The sequence below is a fragment of the Centruroides sculpturatus genome, unplaced genomic scaffold, assembly GCF_000671375.1.
Source record: "Centruroides sculpturatus isolate CEXI.00-Female unplaced genomic scaffold, Cexi_2.0 scaffold598, whole genome shotgun sequence".
Classification (NCBI taxonomy): Eukaryota; Metazoa; Arthropoda; class Arachnida; order Scorpiones; family Buthidae; genus Centruroides; species Centruroides sculpturatus.
The window spans coordinates 229,604-252,635 of record NW_019384757.1 but is presented as its reverse complement, the minus strand read 5'-3'; the positions used below and the strand labels follow the sequence as shown (position 1 = coordinate 252,635).

Here is a 23,032-nt window from a genome sequence, read left to right as displayed (position 1 = left end):
TTAAAATATATATATATATATATATTATTATACATTTATTAACATTATATATAATGTACAGTATTAGTAATGTACAGTATTAGTACTTTTTTAATGCTCCATTGACATACAATCCCCAAATTATTCTTAGTGGTTCCCAATTGTCACTAGTAGTTGCAATCTTGTAGAGAGTCATGATCTACATGTTGAGAATTACTAAATTAGCAAATAGCCCTTTTGAACCCTTATGCATTTGTACATGTATTTATGCAAAGTACTTGTGAAAGATGGAAAAAGGATAGATGTTCATTTACATATAGAAATCCATATAAAATATGGATTCATATAAATCCATAGAAACATTTAAAATAATTTAATTTCATTTGAGTTTACTTCAATATTAATTTAATATATATACATAGAAATGATATATCATTTTTTTTCATAAAATATTTTAGTTTCAGAATATTTCTTTTATTACTATAATTTCAATAAACTTTAGATATCTTGTTGGAATTATTTATTAAAATATTAATATATAATATAAAACGGCATCAAAAAAGTTCATTTTTAGAAGTATTTTCATGTAATGTATAATGAGGATTAAATATAATAAAGTGTTTCAATATATACTAATATTTATTAATATATGAATTATCTCTGTTATCCATCTCATATTTCTATATTGAATTCAATCAAATACTTAAAATTAGAAAGAACAAATAAAATCTAAATTCGAAAATCTATTTTAAAATGCTTCTCAAGAAACATGTTTCTTTTGTAGGTGAGAACTTTCATACTTTTCTGTATGAAGTATATTGTAAAAATTTATTTTTCGTTTATCGAGAAGTTTCATTTCTGATAAATAACCATAATTTTATTCAGATAATTTTTGAATAAATTATTTAAATTCAAAACCAAATTAGATTATTAGAAATAAAACAGTTTAAATTACTTATAAACATCAGAATTTTTTATTATTATTTTAATTTAAATTTTCAAATTAAATCTTCAAATCAATCAACTTAAAAACTTATGTAAAATTTATCTTGATAATATTTACACTTATATTCAATTACAAGTATTTTTATTCTTGTATTTTATTTTTCTTCTTACAAGTTTTTTATTATTTCATAATACAGTGGGTGGTCGGTTAACGAACAGATTGGTTAACAAACAAATCGGATAACGAACACTTTCGCAAAAGATTTTTATGATCGGACAACAAACACTTCACTGAACAAATACAAGAAGTGACGTAAAATAATGAATACCGATTGGTCTTCCTTTGTCTTCAGGCAACAATTCGAAACTTTTCGGAGCGCAGGAGACATCGACATCAACATTCTACCCAGTATATACTGATCGGATAGTATTCCCCCGAACTTTGAAACTCTCCCTTGTAATTCCAGCTTTTTATATTTCTGACAGAAACAATTCTTTTACATTTTCTTCTGAAAATGCAGATTTATGCCGATATCTGCTATTAAAGATCTTTTAAAGAAGTGGAAGGATGTCAGAACAACGGTCTTAAAATGGCATACAAACCAGGTTGAGGTTAATAGGCCTAGGGATCTCTACAATTACAATGCTATTAATTACTTCTGAAAAATCATAAAGAAGACATAAAAGCAATCGAAATTGGACAGATTCGTTAACCCTCACAAATGGAAAAAACATGACTAATAAAAATGCAAGACCGTGTATATATGTATTTTTATTATTACATATAAATAAACGTAGTAAGAAAGTATAGTCTATATTTTTTATTTTTTGGGGGTCTCCAGAACGAATTAATCAAATTCCCATAGAAACCTATGGTAAATCAATAATCGGTTAACGAACAAATTGGATAGTGAACAAAGTCTTGGAATGGATTATGTTCGTTAACCGATCACCCACTGTATATGATAATGTCAGATTAACTATTGGGCTAGAAGTTGGCCAATTAATTTCAGTGTATTCATGTAAATATAATGGCCAATTATGTAAAATATTGTTGAGAACAAATTCAGATATCAATATTAATCATAGATTCTAAAATCTGAGTTTTATACTAAAAATTCATAAGATAAATATATTTATTATATTTCAGATATTTTAAAGATTATACCTATATGGACTTTACTAAAGACCAATGTTACTGGTGTAACTCTGAAGAATATTCATTAATCCATTTAAAGGATTGCAATAGATTTGCAAAATACCATAAAAAATATTTTATATCATAGAAATAATACACATAAATCAAAATCAAGATTATAATAAAATTAAATTAAATAATCTAATGATAAATCAAATGTATAGAATGAATAACTTCATAATTATTTGATTAAAGAAGTTACATGATTAACAATATTTTATATCAATTATCTAGCTAAACAAAACAACATATTTAAATTTAAACAAAAATTTATATGAATTATTGTATACTTAATGTAATTTTATTTTATTCAAGAAAAATAATGTGAATTGGAATAATTGTTGACCAACTGTTGTAAATTTATAAATTACTCATGTAATAACCCCCTGTAACAAGGCTTGTTTTATCTTTAAAATTTTAGTACAAATAAAATATTTATAATTATATATTTTTTATATTAATACAAAGGATAATTTCTATCTATTTTTTTGCAATTGTTCATAAGTTGACATTTATATATCCTTTTTTAATATGTAATATTATGTTTGCCACAACTGTGCTTCTTAGACTAATATTTAATTAAAAATTTCATGAATATCCTGTTTGGTTATATTGTATTTTTTTTTATAAAGCAGGAAATTAGAACATAGATAGCTATATGACCTTTTAATATGATTTGTTAGAATACATATAAGTAATAAAGTACCATATTATATCAGCTTGGTATTTTGTATATATAAAAATGATACAATAATTAAAGTTTTTATCAATATGCTAAGAAAAAGTTTTTGAAAACTATTATTTTAATGTTACGTAAGGAAACATAAAATACCTAAATACTTGGTCTATCAGAAAATATCCTTTAATGTCAATGTATGATTTTAACTGATTAGTAAATAATTAAATCAAAATCAAAAAATCATTATGAAAAGAAAACTTTATCTTAAAGACTAGAAAAAATTTTAAAATTTGAGAAAACAGTAAACATTATTTGTTTTTGATGATAATTATTTTTTATAAGATGTTGAAATATACACAATACTATGTATGGATAAAAATCTATCATCATAAGAAAAGATGAATAAATTCAAACAAGAATGGTAAAGCAGCAAGTAGGAAGATTTTAAATAATAATATGTTCTAAAATTTATTTAAAATCAAAGATTCTCATTGTTGTGATTACATAACGATTCCAACAATACTTGATTACACAGAAGTGTATCAATTAGATAATATATAATTCTGATCATGTAGGAAATTAAAGTTTTATATTCACTATTTTTCCTTCAGAAGAATTTGATTTTTGTTTTAATTTAGTATTGCATTTTAATATTGTATATTTCAAATTCAAATTAATATTGCTGTTGTTTGAATTTAAAACAGCTTCATTAGATTAATACAATATAATAAATTAAAAACCAATTACCAAACAATTAATACTGTATACACATAATGTAAATAATATGTCAAGTGATCATAATTAAAGTACCCCTATTCAATGCTTCAGTCATCTCAGAATATTGTAGTAGAATTCGTGTTGACTGTCCTGCCCCCAGAGATAAATTCACACTGTACAATCCCACAAATGTAAAAAAAAAAAAAAACGATCATCATGCTCTTGGTCATGGCTCCTGACCTGCTTTGTCTTCTTTGATCATGAAGATGTTGGGCTCTTTCACTGTGAAGACTGTTGTTTAGTCTCTGGGTCATAATCTTAGGCCCATGTCTCATCCCCAGTGGTGATCGTCGACAAGAAGTTTGAGTCATCCATGACCAGCTGACAAAGATCCTCACACACTTTGACACCATGTGCCTTCTGTTCTGGTGTCAGAAGCCTGGGCACAAACTTTGCAGAGATGCAGTGCATATTTAAATCCATCATCAGGATTGCCTGGACTGTCCTGTACAACACATTGACAATGGCAGCAATGTCCACAATGGTTCTTCAACAATCCTCATGCACAAGTTACCTAATTTTTTTGAATTTTTGGGGGTTGTGCTCATGGATGATTGACCTGACCTGTCATTATCTTTTTGTGATATTCTGCCATCCTTGAAATGTGCATGCCACTCAACACATCTTGTTCTACCCATTGCACCATCCCCATAAACTTTCTGAATCATTTCAAAGGTCTTCCAGTTTTGCCAAGTTTAACACAAAATTTGATGTTAGCTCTCTGCTCAATTTTGGCATCCATGCTGAAATCGCAAATGGACCTTCACATGGGGTCAGTGACCCCATGTGCAGGTCCATCTGCAATTCCCAATGGTCAGTATTCCCCACAGCTGCCAACACATCCCCATTCTGCACTCTGTTATCATGCTACAGGACCAGTCCCAGAACTTTTTAATACCACCTCATATAATTTTTATGTTATTGAGGTCATGTTGAAAATTTAGTAGCCTTAAAAAACAGCATTACATTGTATGCAAGAAGAATCACAGAGGATCAATTATGGTTGGCCATTGATCATATAATTCATCATTTTTAGGTTTTTGCACCTTCAAAATGGAGACCATATTGAGCAGTATTGCCTGCATCACTAAGGTCTGTGTTTAGCTTTTCTTATGCAAATAAAATGTTTGTTGCTTATATTACCAAAACTGCCATAGTGATGAATTTTAGTACTAACTTTTTTTACAGAAATGTCTACTTCAGTCCTAAAATATCATCAGCTTCATCATACTAAATTTGCTTGCATAGACAGTACTGTATAGACTTTAATTATGTTAATACACACATGTATACAGTACTTTAATAATAATATAACTATTTTCATAATTTAAAGTTTTTATGTTATTATTTATGTTTATAATATATTTATTAAAATCTAAAAAGGTAAATTTATGAAATAAAGTAATAAAGCCAACATCTTACATTTATAACTTGAAACTTTTCTTTTGGAAGCCTGAAATATTTAATTTTTATATTTAATATTTTGTGAATATCAATTTCTCTGTAAGTTAAAAATATTAAAGTAATAAATAATTATTTTAAAATTAATTAAATTTATTGCGTATTATTATTTACTTATACGGGATTTAATTAAATTTTAAACTGATTCAATTTTAAAATTATATCAACAAAATTGAATTATCTCAAATATTTTTCAGAATTCTTTTTAACGTGTAAGACATTAAAAAATAATAGTTCATTTAATATAAAATCCAATTATTATTAATGAATTTTTAATAACAAAAATGTTTGTATTTTTTTTTTTCATTTTTAAATTAATTAAAATTGATTTTTTTAAATTACATTAAAAGATATTTTAATTATAAAATATTTTAATATTTATTGTCCTTAACTGAATAAATATGATGTAAACTTGAAATATAAATAAAAAATATATCTTCATCTACTGTATATATTTTGAAATAGAAAACAAAAAATATTACTAAGAAAAATATTTCATAACAATTTAGAAATTGTTTTGAAATGAATAAAAACTTTAAAATTAATGAAAAAATTTAATTAAACTGTATTAATTTTTTTAATATATTAAAAAATTCTTATCTTATTATCCAAGAATCAATATTTTAAACTTTAAACAGTGCTATTTTAGAAATTTATTTAACAAAACAGTCATAAATTTCATTTATTTTAGCAAACTTGGCTTTAGAATTTTTTTAACAAACATTTATAAATTTTGATTATTTTTGCTATTGATATTGTATTGAAATTTTCATTTATATTAACTGATATAATAGTAAATATAATTAATTTATAAATTCACTTATATAAATTATGGTTTATAAACTTAAAACTCTAAAAAATTAGAATGTTAAAACTAATAAGGCAAAGTACAGCACCTAATAAAATTAAATCTGTAATATTTTAAATAAAAGAAAACTGAAGATTTTCGGGCAATATTTAATTTATAAAGCATTTATATCTTACTTGATAACATGTATTTAAATAAATATCAGAAACTGTAATTAATATTGCCAAAAGTTTTTATTTTTAATAAATTTCTTAAAATGTTTAAGCAATTTTGGCAATAAACTGAATATAATTAATGAAAATAAAAACATCAAAAGCATAAATATTTTTAATAGCAAAAATTTCTTAAGATTCTCTATTAACAAAATTGTTATCAACTTATTACAATTCTTTTGGTTTATAATTTAGTGTTGCATTGTTAAAATATGCATATAAACATTTTCTATATTGATAATTATACAAATGATAAATATATAAAAATACAGGCAATTGTTATTAAGTATATTGAGAATTTAATCAATAACTGTGATTTTTATTCATAAGTGTAATATTAAAAAAGTGATATTTTTTCATTTTATTCTACTATTATAACTATTTTATAAAAATTAATATTTATAAAAATATGATATATTTTTAATACTTATTTTAACTTACCTGTGAACACTTTTATCATAAAAAATTTTTATTCTTAATGGTTGAGTTATACTTCTTTTACGCACAATATGAACTGGTTCTAGATGAACATGTTGAATCTATAAAATAATTATTTTTGAAATATATAATTACCATAAAAATTATTAGACAATTTAATTATATTGAACCAACTTAAAAAATTCCTAACTGGATTAGCCAAATTACATCTTGTTTGGAATTTTTATTAGTTCATTGACCTTAGATTCAAAAAATCAAATGTGTTCATGATTTAAGCAAACAAAATTCTGACTTCTATTGTATTTCATGATATATAACAATTTTAATAATTTATTTATATATGCTACTAATACAGTATATATTAAACAGTTCTTTTAAATTTTGTAAAATCTTTATCCTTTTATAGTATTACATTGATAAGCTTCATAATTTGAATAATATTTATATTTTTCAGAAAATAAATGTAAAATGTAATGATTGTTTAGCATTCAATCTTAATATTTTTTTCATTAAAATTTAAAAATATTTATTAAGACATGCATTATTGGTTTTATTGGCTATATCTTTACTTACATTTGAATTGGATTACTTGTATTTTGAATTAATTAAATTACAAAATTCTTTAAAATAATTTTAAAAATTTCTAATGTCAGTTGAAAAAAATCAATATATTAAATAGTTGAAATAATATAAATATTACTGTTTTAAATACATTAATATAGATAAAAGCCTAGTGTCATGTATGACACTTCATTGTGTTGAATAAATAAATAAGACAGACAGACATGGTTCATATATAAGAAGCTTAACTGATACTTAAGCATTGCTTTATATTTGAAAAATATTTTAACATATAAATAACTACTAATAATTTTATAAAATGTTTTAATTAAAAAAGTTATTTTCTATTACTATCTTTAGAATATCACATATTAAAAAATTATCTGTAATTAATATAAAATCTAATATTTATAAATTTAAACTTAAATTTTCATGAACTTGCATAAGGTTTATTGGTCTTTTTTTTATGACCTATGATAAAATTCTCACCTATAGGTAATTGAAATATTTATTTTTATATTATAAAACAGAATTAAATTATATTTTAAACTTCAAATTTATAGTTTACATTGAGAACTATCTGAGAACAAAAATATTTGAAAATTTATATTTTCTTATAGTAAATAATTGCTTGTTTAAATATATTTTTTCAGGTATTTTAGATTTAGGATATATTCTGAAATTCTTTTGAAAATGTTCTAAGGATTTCAAGGATAAATAAAATTAAAACACATACACTATAATAAATGAAAGAATTATTAAAATTGTGTCTTTATAATGAACTACTTAACTTGATAACAAAATATTTTTTACAATTGTTTTACATAAAAATTTTAGGTTTTTGGATTTTTCTATTTGTTGTATTTTAAGATGATTTTAAACATTCAGTAAATACTTAACTACTTTTAAGTTGTCCATTTCTTTCATTCAATGCATATTGCAATGCATATTGAATTAGTTTTAACATAATGTTACCTCTATCTTTTAAGAAGTTAATTTAAAATATCTTCTAAAGCAGAAGGATAAAATTATTTTGATAAATGTGTTAATAAAGCAACATGGATGCATTTATTATTATTTCTGTATCTCTTTAATGCATAATTTTAAAATAAGCTGTAGTTTGTAATTTTAAAATAAGCTGATGTAGTTTAATGATTAAAGAAATGTAAAAATATTTAATTTGAATAAAGTAATCTTGTTTTTTTACAAAAAATTTTCTAACTTAAATCTTTCTTTTAATGTTGCATTACAATTCTTCAAATAAATATTTAGTATGTTTCTATTTTTTATATAAAATTTTTTAAAATTTGTCATATTCTATTATGTAAATAATATTTTAATTCAACTGGATAACACAGCTTATTTCAAAAAAGACAAAAATTATTATTAACTTAAAATTAAAATCATTCTAAACTGCAATTTGACAGATACTAAAAGTATATAAATTTCAATTAAAGGAAATTTATATATTTTTAACCTATATACATATTTGGATAGACTTAAAACATTTCAAAAAAGACACTTTATTATAATTAACTTTGGAAATTTTGTTGATTTAAATAGCAAAATTCACACAACAGTGATGTATTAAATACAGTTTTATTATTTACTAATGTTTTATTAAGTAATATTCAAACAAAATTTTTACTTTTCTTCAGAACATCCAAAACAAAAGAAAAAATCCCAAAGCAGTTAAAAAAATAAGTCATTAAAGGACTTATTTTTCTTCTGCTTTAAACATTGAATGATCTAACAATACAAATTCTATTTAAATACATAATAGACAGAATTACTGTATATAAAAGATTACTTATTTTTGCCTAAAATCTTAAGTAATTTTGATTGAGTCGAATGAAATCAGAAATTGAGTGACAGAAATTTAGAACAGTGTTTTGAAATTCTAATATGAGTAGACCTAATACTAGTAATATGAAAAAAGATTTTTATAATAAATTGGGAAAAAATCTAAAAATTGTTACAGGATTCTAAGTTTACATAAAACAACTTTCATAATTTTAATAAACTTACAACATATCTGGGTTCTTTTTTAATGAGATTTAATTTGTTTACAAATTATATGGGTTGAGAACTCAATTGTAATAAAAATTGTTATTAATATTAAGGATGATAAGATATTAATTGTTTCAAAATAATGAAATTTATAATAAGTATGCATTATATACAGTATAGAGGGTGTAATGAAATATTTTAGAGATAGACTCTAAGGTAAAAATAAGCTTAAAATCCTTTATAAATGTTTTTCAAATTCCACACTGATTTTGCCAAAAAAAATCAAATCAGAAACTAATTTTAAACCTCCCACCAAGATGATACAGAAGTGAAAAACAAATAACTGTGTTACCAATGCACACAAAGTGAAGCTTTATTTTTAATGTTGAAAATTATTTTTTGTATACATGGAAATTGAACTGTCAAAATGTCCTCTGCATCCACGGAGAATATTCTGAGCAGTTCTTTTAAGTTATTCTGTTTAATTTTATAAAAAGACAAAATATTATTCAAAGTAAATTTACATTGAAAAACTCTTGCTTTACAACAATACTTTTTTTACTGTAAAGCAAATGGATAATGCAAGATCTTAAAGTGGCTAGGTTTTGTGTACACTTATTACAGTAGAGCCTACTTGGGCAACATTTAGTTACCTCAATCTGTTGACAGAAGCATAAAAAAATACAAACTTACTTTAAAGATTTGACAACTGTAGTGTTAGTACTTTGGCACAGAATTTGAAAAGTTTAGCAGGTCAATCTCAAAAATGAAGCAGATTTTGAAATAAATTTATATTTTATATTTAAATTTATATTTTAAGCTTAATTTTTGAATTTATCCCTGAAATATTGGCATAGTTTCATTACATCCTGTTTATACTACCATATGTTCTTTACACACACACATACATATATATATATATATATATATATTTAGTGTGTTNATATATATATACTGTATGTATATACTGTATATATACATATATACTGTATATATATATGTATATGTATACATACATACATACATACATACATAAAAAGCAATTATTTTAAAAACAATATTTTAGTATAACTTGCATAAATATGCAATTTTGAAAGAAATTTAAAATTACTAAAAGTTTTGAAAAAAACATTTATTAATTGAAAACTTGTTTAATGGAATATGTAACAAACATATTACATTTATATTTAATTTATATGATAATGCTTTTTAAACAGTTGTATTTTTGTATTTAAATTATCATAATAATAGTATAATAATAATAAATTTTGTCTTTCATAATATAATTTTAAAATTCTATTATGAAATAAAATATTAAATAGGTATACAACAAAAGAAAAAAAAATCAAACAAATATATATCACTGCAGTAGAGATTTTTATTATTAAAGCAATAAATTTAGGTTATTATTATTTTATAAATCTTTCTTTTAAAATTTATTGTTGATGACAAATAAAAATATATCTTAGTCTTTTTAATATAATTATATAAAACCAAGAATACTATAAAACCTAATAACTGTACTATAAATTATCTTAACTAAAGATATTACACCACAACAAACGTAAATTGAAATCTATTACCAAATTTCTAAGTTCAATTTTTTAATTACATTTTTATAATTTAATAAACTTGAGCCATTCTTACTACTACTGCACTAACTTAGTTATCAAAAGAATCTAAAGAAAATCTTTTGAAAATAACCTTTTAAATTGTTAACTGATTCAGCTAGAAGATTTAAAAAATTGATCATTGTAAAGCTTATACATTTTGCCAGTTTGGTAACTAATAAATAAATTTATATCAAAGACATATATGATCAAAATTATTAAATATATCCACTTCAAATATAAAGTCAACATGTACTGAAAAAACTAAAATATTGTAACTTTAGTTATATATGAAAAAAATAATATACAATCAAACAAATGAAATATGATAAAAATGATTGGCTGAAAACTTGAAAACTACTGAAATTAGATTTAAAAAAATAAATCCAATAAATTTGATATATCCAACAATTTAACTATTCCAATATAGGATAACTGTCATCTTGTAAAAAAACTGTAACAGGTATTTGAGAAAAAAAAATTCCAGATAAAACCTGTCTGCTGTAATATTTAAATGATGCAGTCTTTCACAGATTGTACAAGCTTTTTACATTGGAACGCATAGTCATGATATTCTGAAAATAAATCGATCGTTGATAGGAAAAAACAGAGAAGAGAAGTAAAAAAATTGGTAAATGACAAAAGAAAACGATTTGTCGCTTCAGCAGAACTGAAAGTGACGTCGACGACGTTCATTAATCACCATTGTTTGTTGCTCCCTTATAAAAGACGGTGATTGGTTTGGTGTGAGATTCGATTAAACGAATTTTATTTCTGTAGTTGTGGAGGAAAAAGTCGAAGTTCACTGGATGTAGCCACTATCTCATCGGTAAAAAGTAACATGGTTCAAAATCCAAGTACAATATGACAGCAGATAAATTTATAATGAAACGCTATAGGCTATATTATAACTTATCGGCATTATTTAAGACAACGTAATTTTTAAGTCAATTTACTTTCATTGACTTTTGAATAATATTTAAACTTTAAAATTTTTAATTATATTATAAACACGATTTTATGTAAAGACGGATTCAAGAACAAATCTTAGAGAGGGCGATTTTTAATTATTTTAATATAAACAATATAAAAGTTTTATCGCTTTCATAAAAATGGAAAAATGTAAATCAAAAGTAATTATGAAAATATTAAAATATAAACATAATTTTAAAGAAATAATGAAACCTCTATTAGCAATAAAAAATCGGAGGGCTTTTGCCCCATCGCCCTCATAAGAAAAATCTGTCCTCCAGTAGGTGATTTCGGCTTAGCGAAATTGAATTTTTGATTTTATCAACGATAAGAAATTTAAAATTTATATTTTAAATATAACAGACGTTAAAATGTTTTCAAAGTTTTTCTAATTTCGATTTAACATTCGAAATTACATTTGCAGATATATAAATATAATTAAAAATGCATTAATGGATTTACACAATTATTATTGTGATTTACATCTTTTACAACTTTGAAACTTACTTTTATATATTTTAACATTCTGTTTGTAATGTGCCGTCTGTGTTTGGTTTAATTTAAAGACGTGTAAGACCACAAATCAATATTAGCATAAAATGTTTCCAATCTTTTTTTTTTTTTTGATAGAGCAACGCGGAAGAAATGGGACTCTGTTGCTTCACATTATCCCTCCATTTCCATTTTATCCGGCAGATATCACATCGTATTACATATTATCAGAATCATTTATATTTTCCTAACTAAATTAATGATTTAGTTTAATACGGTTCGAACGAATTCATTTCCTGTCGTCCACAGTAAATCATACTAGACGACTTTTATCGTTTAGAAAGAGCAGGTAAATGGAATGGGAATGGAGAATTACAAATTGATTTTAGATAAGTTCAATGGTCAACTACAAATTGTCTTATCACAAACACCTCGCTTAATCAATGGACGTGACAGAAAGCCAACAGTGATGTTGCAAATGAGAAACAGATGGCGGCAATGATGGACGAACTGCATCTTGAACAAAGTCACTTTCATGCAATGGAGCGATATCGAAACATCGTCAAACTAATTACTGTTAATGAAAATCATTCATTAAAACAATTTTCCTATATATTTATATATTCTTTTTTTCCCTCCTCTATGTCTGCTCGATTCCCCCACTTTCGACTTTTCCAGACAACAAGCATCTTTCACTTAACGTTAATTGCTTTTGCATGTTCCTCCTTCTGTTGCGTACAATAGCTGATATGTGACATAGAACTTCATCACACGTTTCTTTCAACACCGTAATTATTCTGCCCAATAATTTTAGACATTCCTTTAGCAACTTTTTAGCAGAATTTATTCTGATCGAATAAATTAATTTACGACATTTATAATTTAAACAGACTTTAAACTGTTCTAAAGGAAGTATTCTGAATGGAGTCGTTTCCTAAACAAACTACCTTATAGAAAATGCGTAAATGCAGCTGTATTGTGCAACTATCCGTCGCCAAGCAACGTGAATAGAAAAGTCGCTCTTTCTGTCTACAGATAGTGATATATATTCATGTTTGAATATTCATTCCTGCAATCCAGTAAACGGAGTAAAGGAAGAACTTTGAAACTTAGATTTGGTGAAAGATAAAAACCACAATTAGGTGTGCTTGTAATGATTCTGACAGATCAATCGCGTCTTTCCCAAAATCTGCAGTCCAAAATCACGTCATTCGTTCACGCAACTAAATCACGCTATTCGTGAAGAGAAAACGCATCCGTGACGTCATTCACCTTTAGACTATTCTACAGTTTTCCACTCGGATGCTATTTTTAGTCGACAGATTGACCTGGATAGATTTGATCCCTCAATAACCCATGGAGTGTCTTCCAAAACATTTATCAACTGAAAACCAGATATAACGACAGTTCTATATCACAGAAAACTTATTCTGAGCCAAAGCAGCCAAGCATAAGAGAATTCCATTTTCAACGACAGAGGAAAATGGATCGGTGTGTGTTTGCACAGACGGAAATCCACTTGAATACCGGACGTTCCTAGTTCAACATTCTGATCTGAAATACATACGAGGTATATAGTAGTTCAATAGTCGACTATACAATTATAAAATTAGCTCTTAAGGTGTAAGTTACAGAGTAGTTTATTCTTTTGAGCACGTTATTATTAAACATGTAACAAAAAAGAGAATTTACGTAAGTCACGCGTGATAAAATGTAAAACAATAATAATAAAATAGCATTAACTTCTCTTCTCGTACTTCAAGGTTTCGTCCCGTAAACCACTAAAACCATAAAATATTATTTATGGTATGTTTCATAGCATAGCATGTTAAAACACAATCACTAAAAATTTTTATATTATATGAATTTGTTGATTTTTTTCGGAAAATATCGCATTAATTGTTGGGAAAGCAATTTACATTCTCTACATACTTTAAATTATTATTATCGTATTAATGAGTGTATCATTTAATGGAATTCTGCCGTAATGGTTGGAATTTGATTTAATTTTAGAAAGTGTAATGAAGTTCGCTAGTGTCTTCTTTGAAAAATACCGATTAATAAAACATTCTAAAATTTTCAATTTATTCATATTCACTAAACGCATTAAAGTATGCGTGAATTTCCCTTGCGTTTGCTATGCAATGATATATGTTCTCCTACAAAACTATTTTTCATTACGGACTAAGTTTGGAGTTTAAGTAGTTATTCTGAGGTGAATTAATCCACGGTGGAGTAACTTCATCATTTAAGTAAAATTATATACATTTTATGTATAAAAGTGTTTTTGAAAGAAGCTAAAATTGTTTTCTAGCATTTTGCAAAGTTTTAAGTGCTTTCAATTTTCCAATCTTGTATTTTCGTTTATAAAAATATTTATTATTATCATAAATTTAAATATCAATAAAAATTATCGTTCTGATAAGCAAATATTTGTTTCATTATATTTCCAACATATAATATTTGCTTCAAATAATTAAAAATTAAAATTTCCTAATTCTGAAGATTGAAAAAATTTTATTTTGTGACGTCATTTTATGATATCATTACAATTCGAAAATTCAAATTTTTTATTAAGAAATGTGATACCAATATAAGCTGAAAAACGAAAATAAAACTTTAATTAAAAAATTGTACATTATTCATAAGTTTTAGTGGATAATTTAATAAATAACTCATATTTATAAAATCGTACGAACAACTAATAATAATAATTGAAATTAATGTTAGATAAACGTTTAAATACTAAAATGTCGAGCGAAATTTTATTATTTTATATATTTGACTTTTTATAGAAGAACTTCTTATTCAGATTTAATAACATTATCCTGTTATATTCCAGAGTGTGGATAAAAAAATTTATACAGTTAAGAATCATTTTAATAAAAAATTTAGTCAAATATTTTAATTCAATAAATGAAATATTTGCTGAATTGATATTTCCAGGTTTTTTTTGAAACATCTTACATTTATTAAATACATTAATAATGTCCTGTTAAATGCAAAACATGATCTTTCTACATTATTTTTAAAATAATGTTTACGATGGAATTTATAAATAAAACTAAATATTTAATCAATTAAGCTTTAGATTAATCTGTTTATAACAATTCAATCCAGAAGCTAGCTTTATAATTTGTTTTAAGTACATTATTTATAGAATAAACTATTATTTTTTTATTCCTTTCTTATAAAAGTATTTCATTTTTTTCTCTGTAGAAAATCTGTTAGATTAAAATTAATTAATTTTAATTATGCTAGTCAGTGTTTTTATAAACTTGTTAAAATTTTTTGTGAAATGAAAATATTTATTTTATGTAAAAAGTAAAAACACAGAGTAAAAATATTCTCAAGATGAATAAAATAATCTGAAAACAACATAATATATATATATATTCTGTCGAAAGATGCTGATTATAGTAGTACTGCTTATCATTGCAAAATTAGAACGATTGATTATCTATAAATGCTTGAAATGTCGATTCTAAAGTCATTTGACATATATTAAATTTAATACCGGATATACAAATTAAGTAAAATTTAAATAGTTTGAAACATTGGCTTAAAGGAATTCCAAAAATAGGATAACGCAAATGTTCTTTTTTTTGTTTTAGTTGTTTTTTTTATTGTTCACTTTCGTTAAAGTAAAAAAAATATCTTGTTTTTTTAATATATAATAAAAAACCAAAATATCTTCCTTTTTACTATTTATTTTTTAAATCTCCTAGAAAAAATTTTAATAAACAATACAAAAAACATTTTTTCTTGGTCGAATAGATGAATTTTTATCATTCTTCTTGTATCTTAAATTTATCAAGATAAACATTAATTAAAAATGGAAACATTCTATATGTAAGTATGTCATTTTATTTATGTTAATATGGTTCTATATACGGATCAAATATTAAACAAACGCCCACTCGACGATTTCTTGTCAATTACAAAATGCGAAAATTAAAAATGATTACAATTCCGAGAGATTTGAGAAAATTTCGAACCGCACCCAATCCATTGTGAATACTTTAGAATATTCCCACGGCTGAAAAAAGAGATTTCCTGTAATCGAAAAGCTAAATAACAGATTAATGAACATTCATAATGACAACATAGTCTTATGCTTCCATTAATAAATATAGCGCTTTTGAAATGACAACATAAAAAAAGCATCAGGAGGATGTAGTTTAATGTCCATCTGTTATGTTATATTTTTACTTATAACATTTTAAATGAACAATTAATAATGGAAAAAAATTATTCTTTACACTTCCTTACATATTTAAAAACATTTATGATCTAACCTACATTACAACACGTTTACTTCATTGTTTTCAAGTCTTTTCACTATTTATTTGAATGAAATATAGTAACCAGTTTGTGACATCAATATAATAGCCAATTTGCACATGAATTTCTAGGAATATAATTGCAAAGTAAAGTATCTGGAGATTCGCGCGCAGATTCTTGGCAAATTACAGAGAAATTATTTCATTAAAACTCAAATTATGATGACTGCTTTTAAAACTTAATATTTCAACTTAATATTTAATATTTAAAATTTAATAATCAACTATTGAATGAACAATAGATAAGTAAAACAATCTAAGAGAATGAAACAGGAAACGCAAAATTAAAATAAAATCTTTATCTTTCCAAATCAAAGATAGATCAATGCAATATATAACGAAAAAGATTTAACAATTGATTGCTTGAAGACATAATAGATTTTTAAAAAATACAGCATAACTGTATCTCTATTTGCTAAAAATATTCATTAAAATCTTATTTTAAATATTTTTATATAAACTGTAGAGGACTTTTATCCGCACAAATCTGATAGTTTTTACCTTTCTTATCTTGTCTTAAAGTTAATATATAGTATTTCAATTTTATTTACACGTGAATAAAAATAACAGTTAAAACATATCCTCTTTATGTATACAGATACAAATATAAATGCACAATTAACCTGATTTAAAAGTTATTTATAATTAACCCGCTTATTATTTGGAAAAATATATTTCGCGTATGAAAATAATATTACAATTGAATTCCATTTGTGAAGTTTACTTAACTAAAAATCATATATTTAATCTTATCAAGTAGCAATTCTGTATAACTTAAAGCTTATTAATTATATTTTTTTAAAGCAAGATTAAACTGGTTTTCAAACATATTTAATCTTGCTTAATGGCATAATGTAATTAATTACGAATTCGAAATAAAAAATTGCTATTTGAGATTTAGTAATAAACATAACTGAAAATTTACTAAGAACATATCTAGAATATTAGTGGCTGTGAAAAGCGTTACAAAATGTATAGTGTTTTAATATATTCACAATTAGTTTGAATGAATATTATTTTTATTGAGTACTTGCAAAAGAAGACCATAGTAATGCTTTAACAAGAGTGGCCTCACATACAATCAGACAAAATTACTACTAATTTTGGATATTGATAATAGTAAACTACTAAATCGCATTTCGGTCATTTATTTATTAAATGGTGCTATCTACTAAAATCCGTAGTTCATAAAATGGGTTTTTTTCCCTCTATCTATCACATATCGCTGGTGATGTTTTATATCAACATAAAAAATATAGATGATGGAGTGGAATTTTTTGATATAGTTTGAACAAATCTCTTTCCTAAAATTGGTATTAGAGATATTGAAAAAATATATAAAATAAAATATCCTACTTTAAACCGACTCTCATCTTTGAACTTTCACACAGATTTCAAAAGTTTTTAAATCGAACAGCATTTTTCGAGAATGTTTTATTTATTTATTTGTATAAAACTAAATACGGTTTTCAGACTTTTGTTATTTTATCTGTTATTATAAAAATTTAAACTAAACTTTCTTGCGCCCTTTGCTTATTTTTTAATATTTTATTTACTACTTCATTTAAGAATAAGATAAAAAAAATTCAAAAACTTCAACAATAACTTTTAAATGCTTCATCGAATTTTTTTTATCTTTTTTTTTACATACTCAAAATTTATAAATGAGTTTAGTAAAAATACTGACTTACCAAAAGAAAAATGCAATTTTTCAAAGTTGTATATTCAATAAAATATTTTCCTGAATTTAAAAATACCTTTACTTTTTTCATTTTGTTTTAAAAATGTTCAGTTTAACAGAAATCTAAAACAAAATAAGTAAATAAATTTCTGGCATATTTTTAAAAAAGTATAGGCCTATCATCAATTTACGTCGTGCGGAAAACTTTTAAAAAATACATAAATTTTATGAATTAAAAAAATTGCGTAATTTAATCAAAAATTCAGTTATTCGAAATTAATTTTTCTTATTTTAATATTAGTCACAAAGCATCATTCGTTTAGTTTTAAATTATTCTATAATTGTAATAAAGTAAATGGAAAATATTTTACTATCATTAACTGAAATATTTCAAATATCATAAAATTTTCTTGAATAAAGCAAAATAAAATAATTCAATATTTTCTGTTCGAAATAATATACAAAAACTGAATTTTTTAAAAATAATTATAGTACAAATTGCATCATTTTTAATCACATTTATCTACACAATTTTAAGTTACAAGTTTAGATGTACTCCACTGATAAATATTCTTTTTGTGCTATCATTATAAGTATATTTTTTTTGCTCTCATAAATGGCACAAAATATACTTCTCAATGAGGTTTTAACGGCCATATGTAAAAGCTTTTTTTTTATCATGTGCGATTTGCATCCACTCGAGCAGCATCGCATCAAAAGATAAGAGGACAGATTTATTAAAATCTACTTAAGAAATTCGATCGTTGCCAACAAGCTTGAATTTGTTGTAAGTGTTCCAACGTTTTATAAATAAACCTGGAATAAAACGTTTAATAAAAATTTTTTCTGATATTTTCTATTATAAATTTTATTATTAAAAAATCCAATAGTTTTGTTGTGGAAGGTATAAAAGATGTTATATAAATTCAGAACTGATCATGATAAATGTTTTTGGATTTTTGAACGAGAATTTTTCAGAAAAGTAAGCACTATTTTTATGTATTTTTCCAGAATATGACAGATTCCATGATGAATTGATGATTATATTTATCAAACAGTAAAAGCAAAGTCGAGCGCACATGTAAACGTGCAATAACCCAGTGAATCTTATCTATAAAAAAAACCTAACATATTCTATATATATTTTGAATCATCCGCAGTGCGTAAAGTTGCGAAAAAAAAATTAAAAAATATCCCATTTTCAAATGGGATAATTTGGAGCGCTGTTTTAATCTTCCATAGCAAACTTTTCATAGAGACAACGCCTCTTTTTGTTACATAGTTCGAAAGAATAAAAGGATTTTTTATGGAATCTAAACTACTTTTAACATAAAAAAAAAAGCTAACGTAACAAAAACTTTTAGAACAGAATGTTCACTGTTATACAATATAAACAAGCCAAACGAGCGGAAATTAATAGAAGCAATTATTTACGCTTGGTGACCAATCATTAAGAAAATAAAACTACAACCAGATTGGATGTTGAAAATTGTTAATGTTATATCATAATTAAGAAGTATAAAATTTATTTTTTATATAATTAAATGTTAGAAGTTTTAACAACATAAGAAAAAAATTTAAATACTGATTGCTTATATATAAATTCCTAAAAAAAAAAGGTTTTTTTCCTTAATTAAACTTTTAAATCAGAATATTCCATACCAAAATTATATAAGAAATTCTGATGAGTCAATTAAATATTTTAATTCCAAAGTAGCTTCGACGATAAATTTGTTTTTAAAATGATATATATGTATTTTAATTTTGAATTTTTATAAATTTCGGAAATCAATTTTGTAAAATAAAATAATAAAGGAAACATATTTCGCTATTTTAAAATTTTATTAGATTTGAACGATAAACAACTATTTAAAAAAAAGAGGAAAAAAAATTGATCTTCTTTAAGCTATCTGCATCATCCTGGAAATGTTTGATGTCTGGTATGAATCACCAAAAATTGAACAGGAGGAGCTTAAAGAAAATGGTCAGGAAGAAAATATCAAATAAAAGAAACAGTATCCGGTATAAGAAGAGATAAGAAGGAATAAGGATATAAAAAAAAAACAAAAATAATAGCTAAAAATGTTGCTTTTTTCATTTAATATAATCAAAAATTCACTTTAGTTATATTATTTTTGCAGCAAAAAATAAATACTTCTAAACCACATTTCTATTTAAAAATAATTTCTTCTTTACAACAGCTAATAATCTAAGGATGTACAGTACTTATTATTTGAAAATATATTTTGAAACAGAACTGTAACAATACTTAAAAGGTTATAAAATAAAGTTAAGCAAAATAATATATACCTTAGAATTTCAGTAAACCGTATTTTTTTAATTATTTACTGCATATGCAAGTATTCAATATTTGCTTTAAAGATTGTTTATTATTGATTTTTGATTAAAAAAAAAAAGTACTTGATTTAGGAAAAATAAAAGTATTCTATTTATTTCAAGATCTTTATATTGATCATAATTGTTTATTATAATACAAATCAATATAATTACAGTAGAACCTCGATTATCCGCCCTAATTGGGGACTGGGGTTGGTCGGATAATTGAAAAGTCGGATAACCGAAAAGTATGAAAAAATCCATTATTAGTGTAGTATATTATTATATCCCATGTAATTAGTATATTAGTATATCGCTATTAACCTATTTTGCGTTGAATTTTCATCGATGTTAAGCCTAACAAAAATTTTTTAAAATAATAATCGTCGCTATTGTATCGTTAAAAATTAGAAAATTAAGCTTCGTTTAAATACTGGCTCCCTTTCATGGTCGAATGAATGTTGCCAGCTAAAACACGTAAAAATAATATTAAAATAGCCAAGACATAGCCAAATATTGTAGCGCCACATCACTAGCGGACATTTGAAATTTGCCGACTAGGACGGTCGGTTAACCGAGGGGTCGGTTGATCGGGGGCGGATAATCGAGGTTCTACTGTAATTTCGTATAATTAGAAAAAAAAACGAAACATCTGATAATAACAGTAAAGTCTTCGTTGATAGCATCTAATCCTTCTCCTGCAGCAGAAGGAAGAGGATTACAATTACAAAAATACAAATTACAGAAACAAATTACTTTTAAAAATTCAAACTTAAAAACAATTTCGTGTGATTTGATAAGTTTTTCCTCTGAATACTGTATTTAAAAAAGAAAACAATTTTTAAAAAACTGAAATACATAAACAAGCGTCACAATATTAACTTTCTTTCCTGGATAAAGTTTGTTAACAACCGAACTAATTAGTGTTTTATATTATTTGAGTTCCTTTCGTACTTTGCAAATAATCCGCCGTCGTTTGTCATTAGTTTGTGAATCCTTTCGAATATTAATTATATATTGTTCTGATTAGAAATCTCAAGAGTCTTAAAACTGCTTTTCTCTCACGTAATTTTTTTTTTTCGCTATATATGTGCATAATTAAAACTTGAATATTTTCCGGACAGGTAGACACACACGTTAAGTGTTTAGTGAAAAATATTAATTCAGTATACAGCCTGAAGCAGCTTATAATTAAAAACTCTAAGTTTTCTATTTAAAAAAAATCTATCTATTGATCTGTCATTATTACATGTAATATTCTAATAGAATATAATTAATTTCAGATTTTTTGAATAATGATTATAACTGGTGAGTCGAGACTTTATTGAATAATAATACAATTTCTTTGTAAATTATTTGTATTTCAATTTCTTTTTAATGTGTCTTGATAATATTCGATTTTCGAAAAATTTATGAATAATGTGCACTTGTCAAACAAGCTTTAATGCTAATGATTCAAAAAATAATAAACCGATTAAGTTCATCATTCAAAATAACAAATGCATGTGACTTAATTTATAATTTTAAAATGTAATTATACTGTACTGTAATAACTATACTGTAATTAATTTCATAAAAATATTATTTTTCGTTTCAAGAATTGTTCCTTCATATTTCATTTCCTGAATCTCATAATAATGTGTGTGTATTAATATTTTATTAACAAGAAGATTGAAGATTTCTGATCCCAAATCATGTAAATTTGTCCGAAAATAATAATAATAATAATATAATGAGAATAGTTTATGTAAAAATACAGTTTAGTACATGTTATTTTATTTGACTAAATAATTTAATATGTTTAATATACTAAGAGAATATAAGTTTATGAATACAAAATTTAAATAAAACTTATTTTTTAATATGTAACTACTTTATTAAAATATATAATCTTATCTTTGATCTATATTAGACTATAGTTCGTCCTTTCCAAAAGAAAAGAAAGGTATAAGAATATAATTTTCATATACGTACACAATTCATTTCATAATTTAATATATTCTAAGTAACTATACTGATCAGTTTCTGTATATTATAATTCGGACAATCCACTTAATAATAATGATTTATTCTAGTCATCAGCAAAGATTTATTTATAAAGATAACTTATTTCTGTAATGGATTCATGGAGTTGTATACTAATTAATTAACGAATAGATATTTTTTTAAAAATTTTGAGAGAGCGAGAGAGAAAGATTTTTTAAATATATTATATATATATATATATAATATATTTAAATGGTTGGAAGACAACTTGTATTTTTTAAGACAGATTGTTGTGGAATTAACATAACATAAATTTACAAAGTGAATAGCTTAAGAAATATTACACATTCATCTAAAATTTCAACAACTCTGAGGATAGCAATTCTTGTTTAAAACTGTTATTTAGGCACATATGGTAATCATAATCGGTTCAAATAACAAATTGGATTAAAAATCTAACATAATCATGTCATTCATATTAGTTTATTCCGTGGTAAAAGGCAATATTAAAGACAAAACTTCTTAACAGATCCTGAGAATTTA

The 23,032-nt window shown here is 24.2% G+C and overlaps 1 protein-coding gene across 1 annotated transcript in view; it reads right to left on the bottom strand.

The window, feature by feature from the left end:
- LOC111628732 (leishmanolysin-like peptidase) overlaps nt 1-23,032 on the bottom strand; it is a 99,852-nt gene that overhangs the window by 47,690 nt on the left and 29,130 nt on the right. Inside the window, 3 exon segments of the mRNA XM_023372568.1 lie at nt 5,001-5,031; nt 6,501-6,598; nt 9,513-9,575. Coding sequence (XP_023228336.1) covers nt 5,001-5,031; nt 6,501-6,598; nt 9,513-9,575 — 192 coding nt within the window.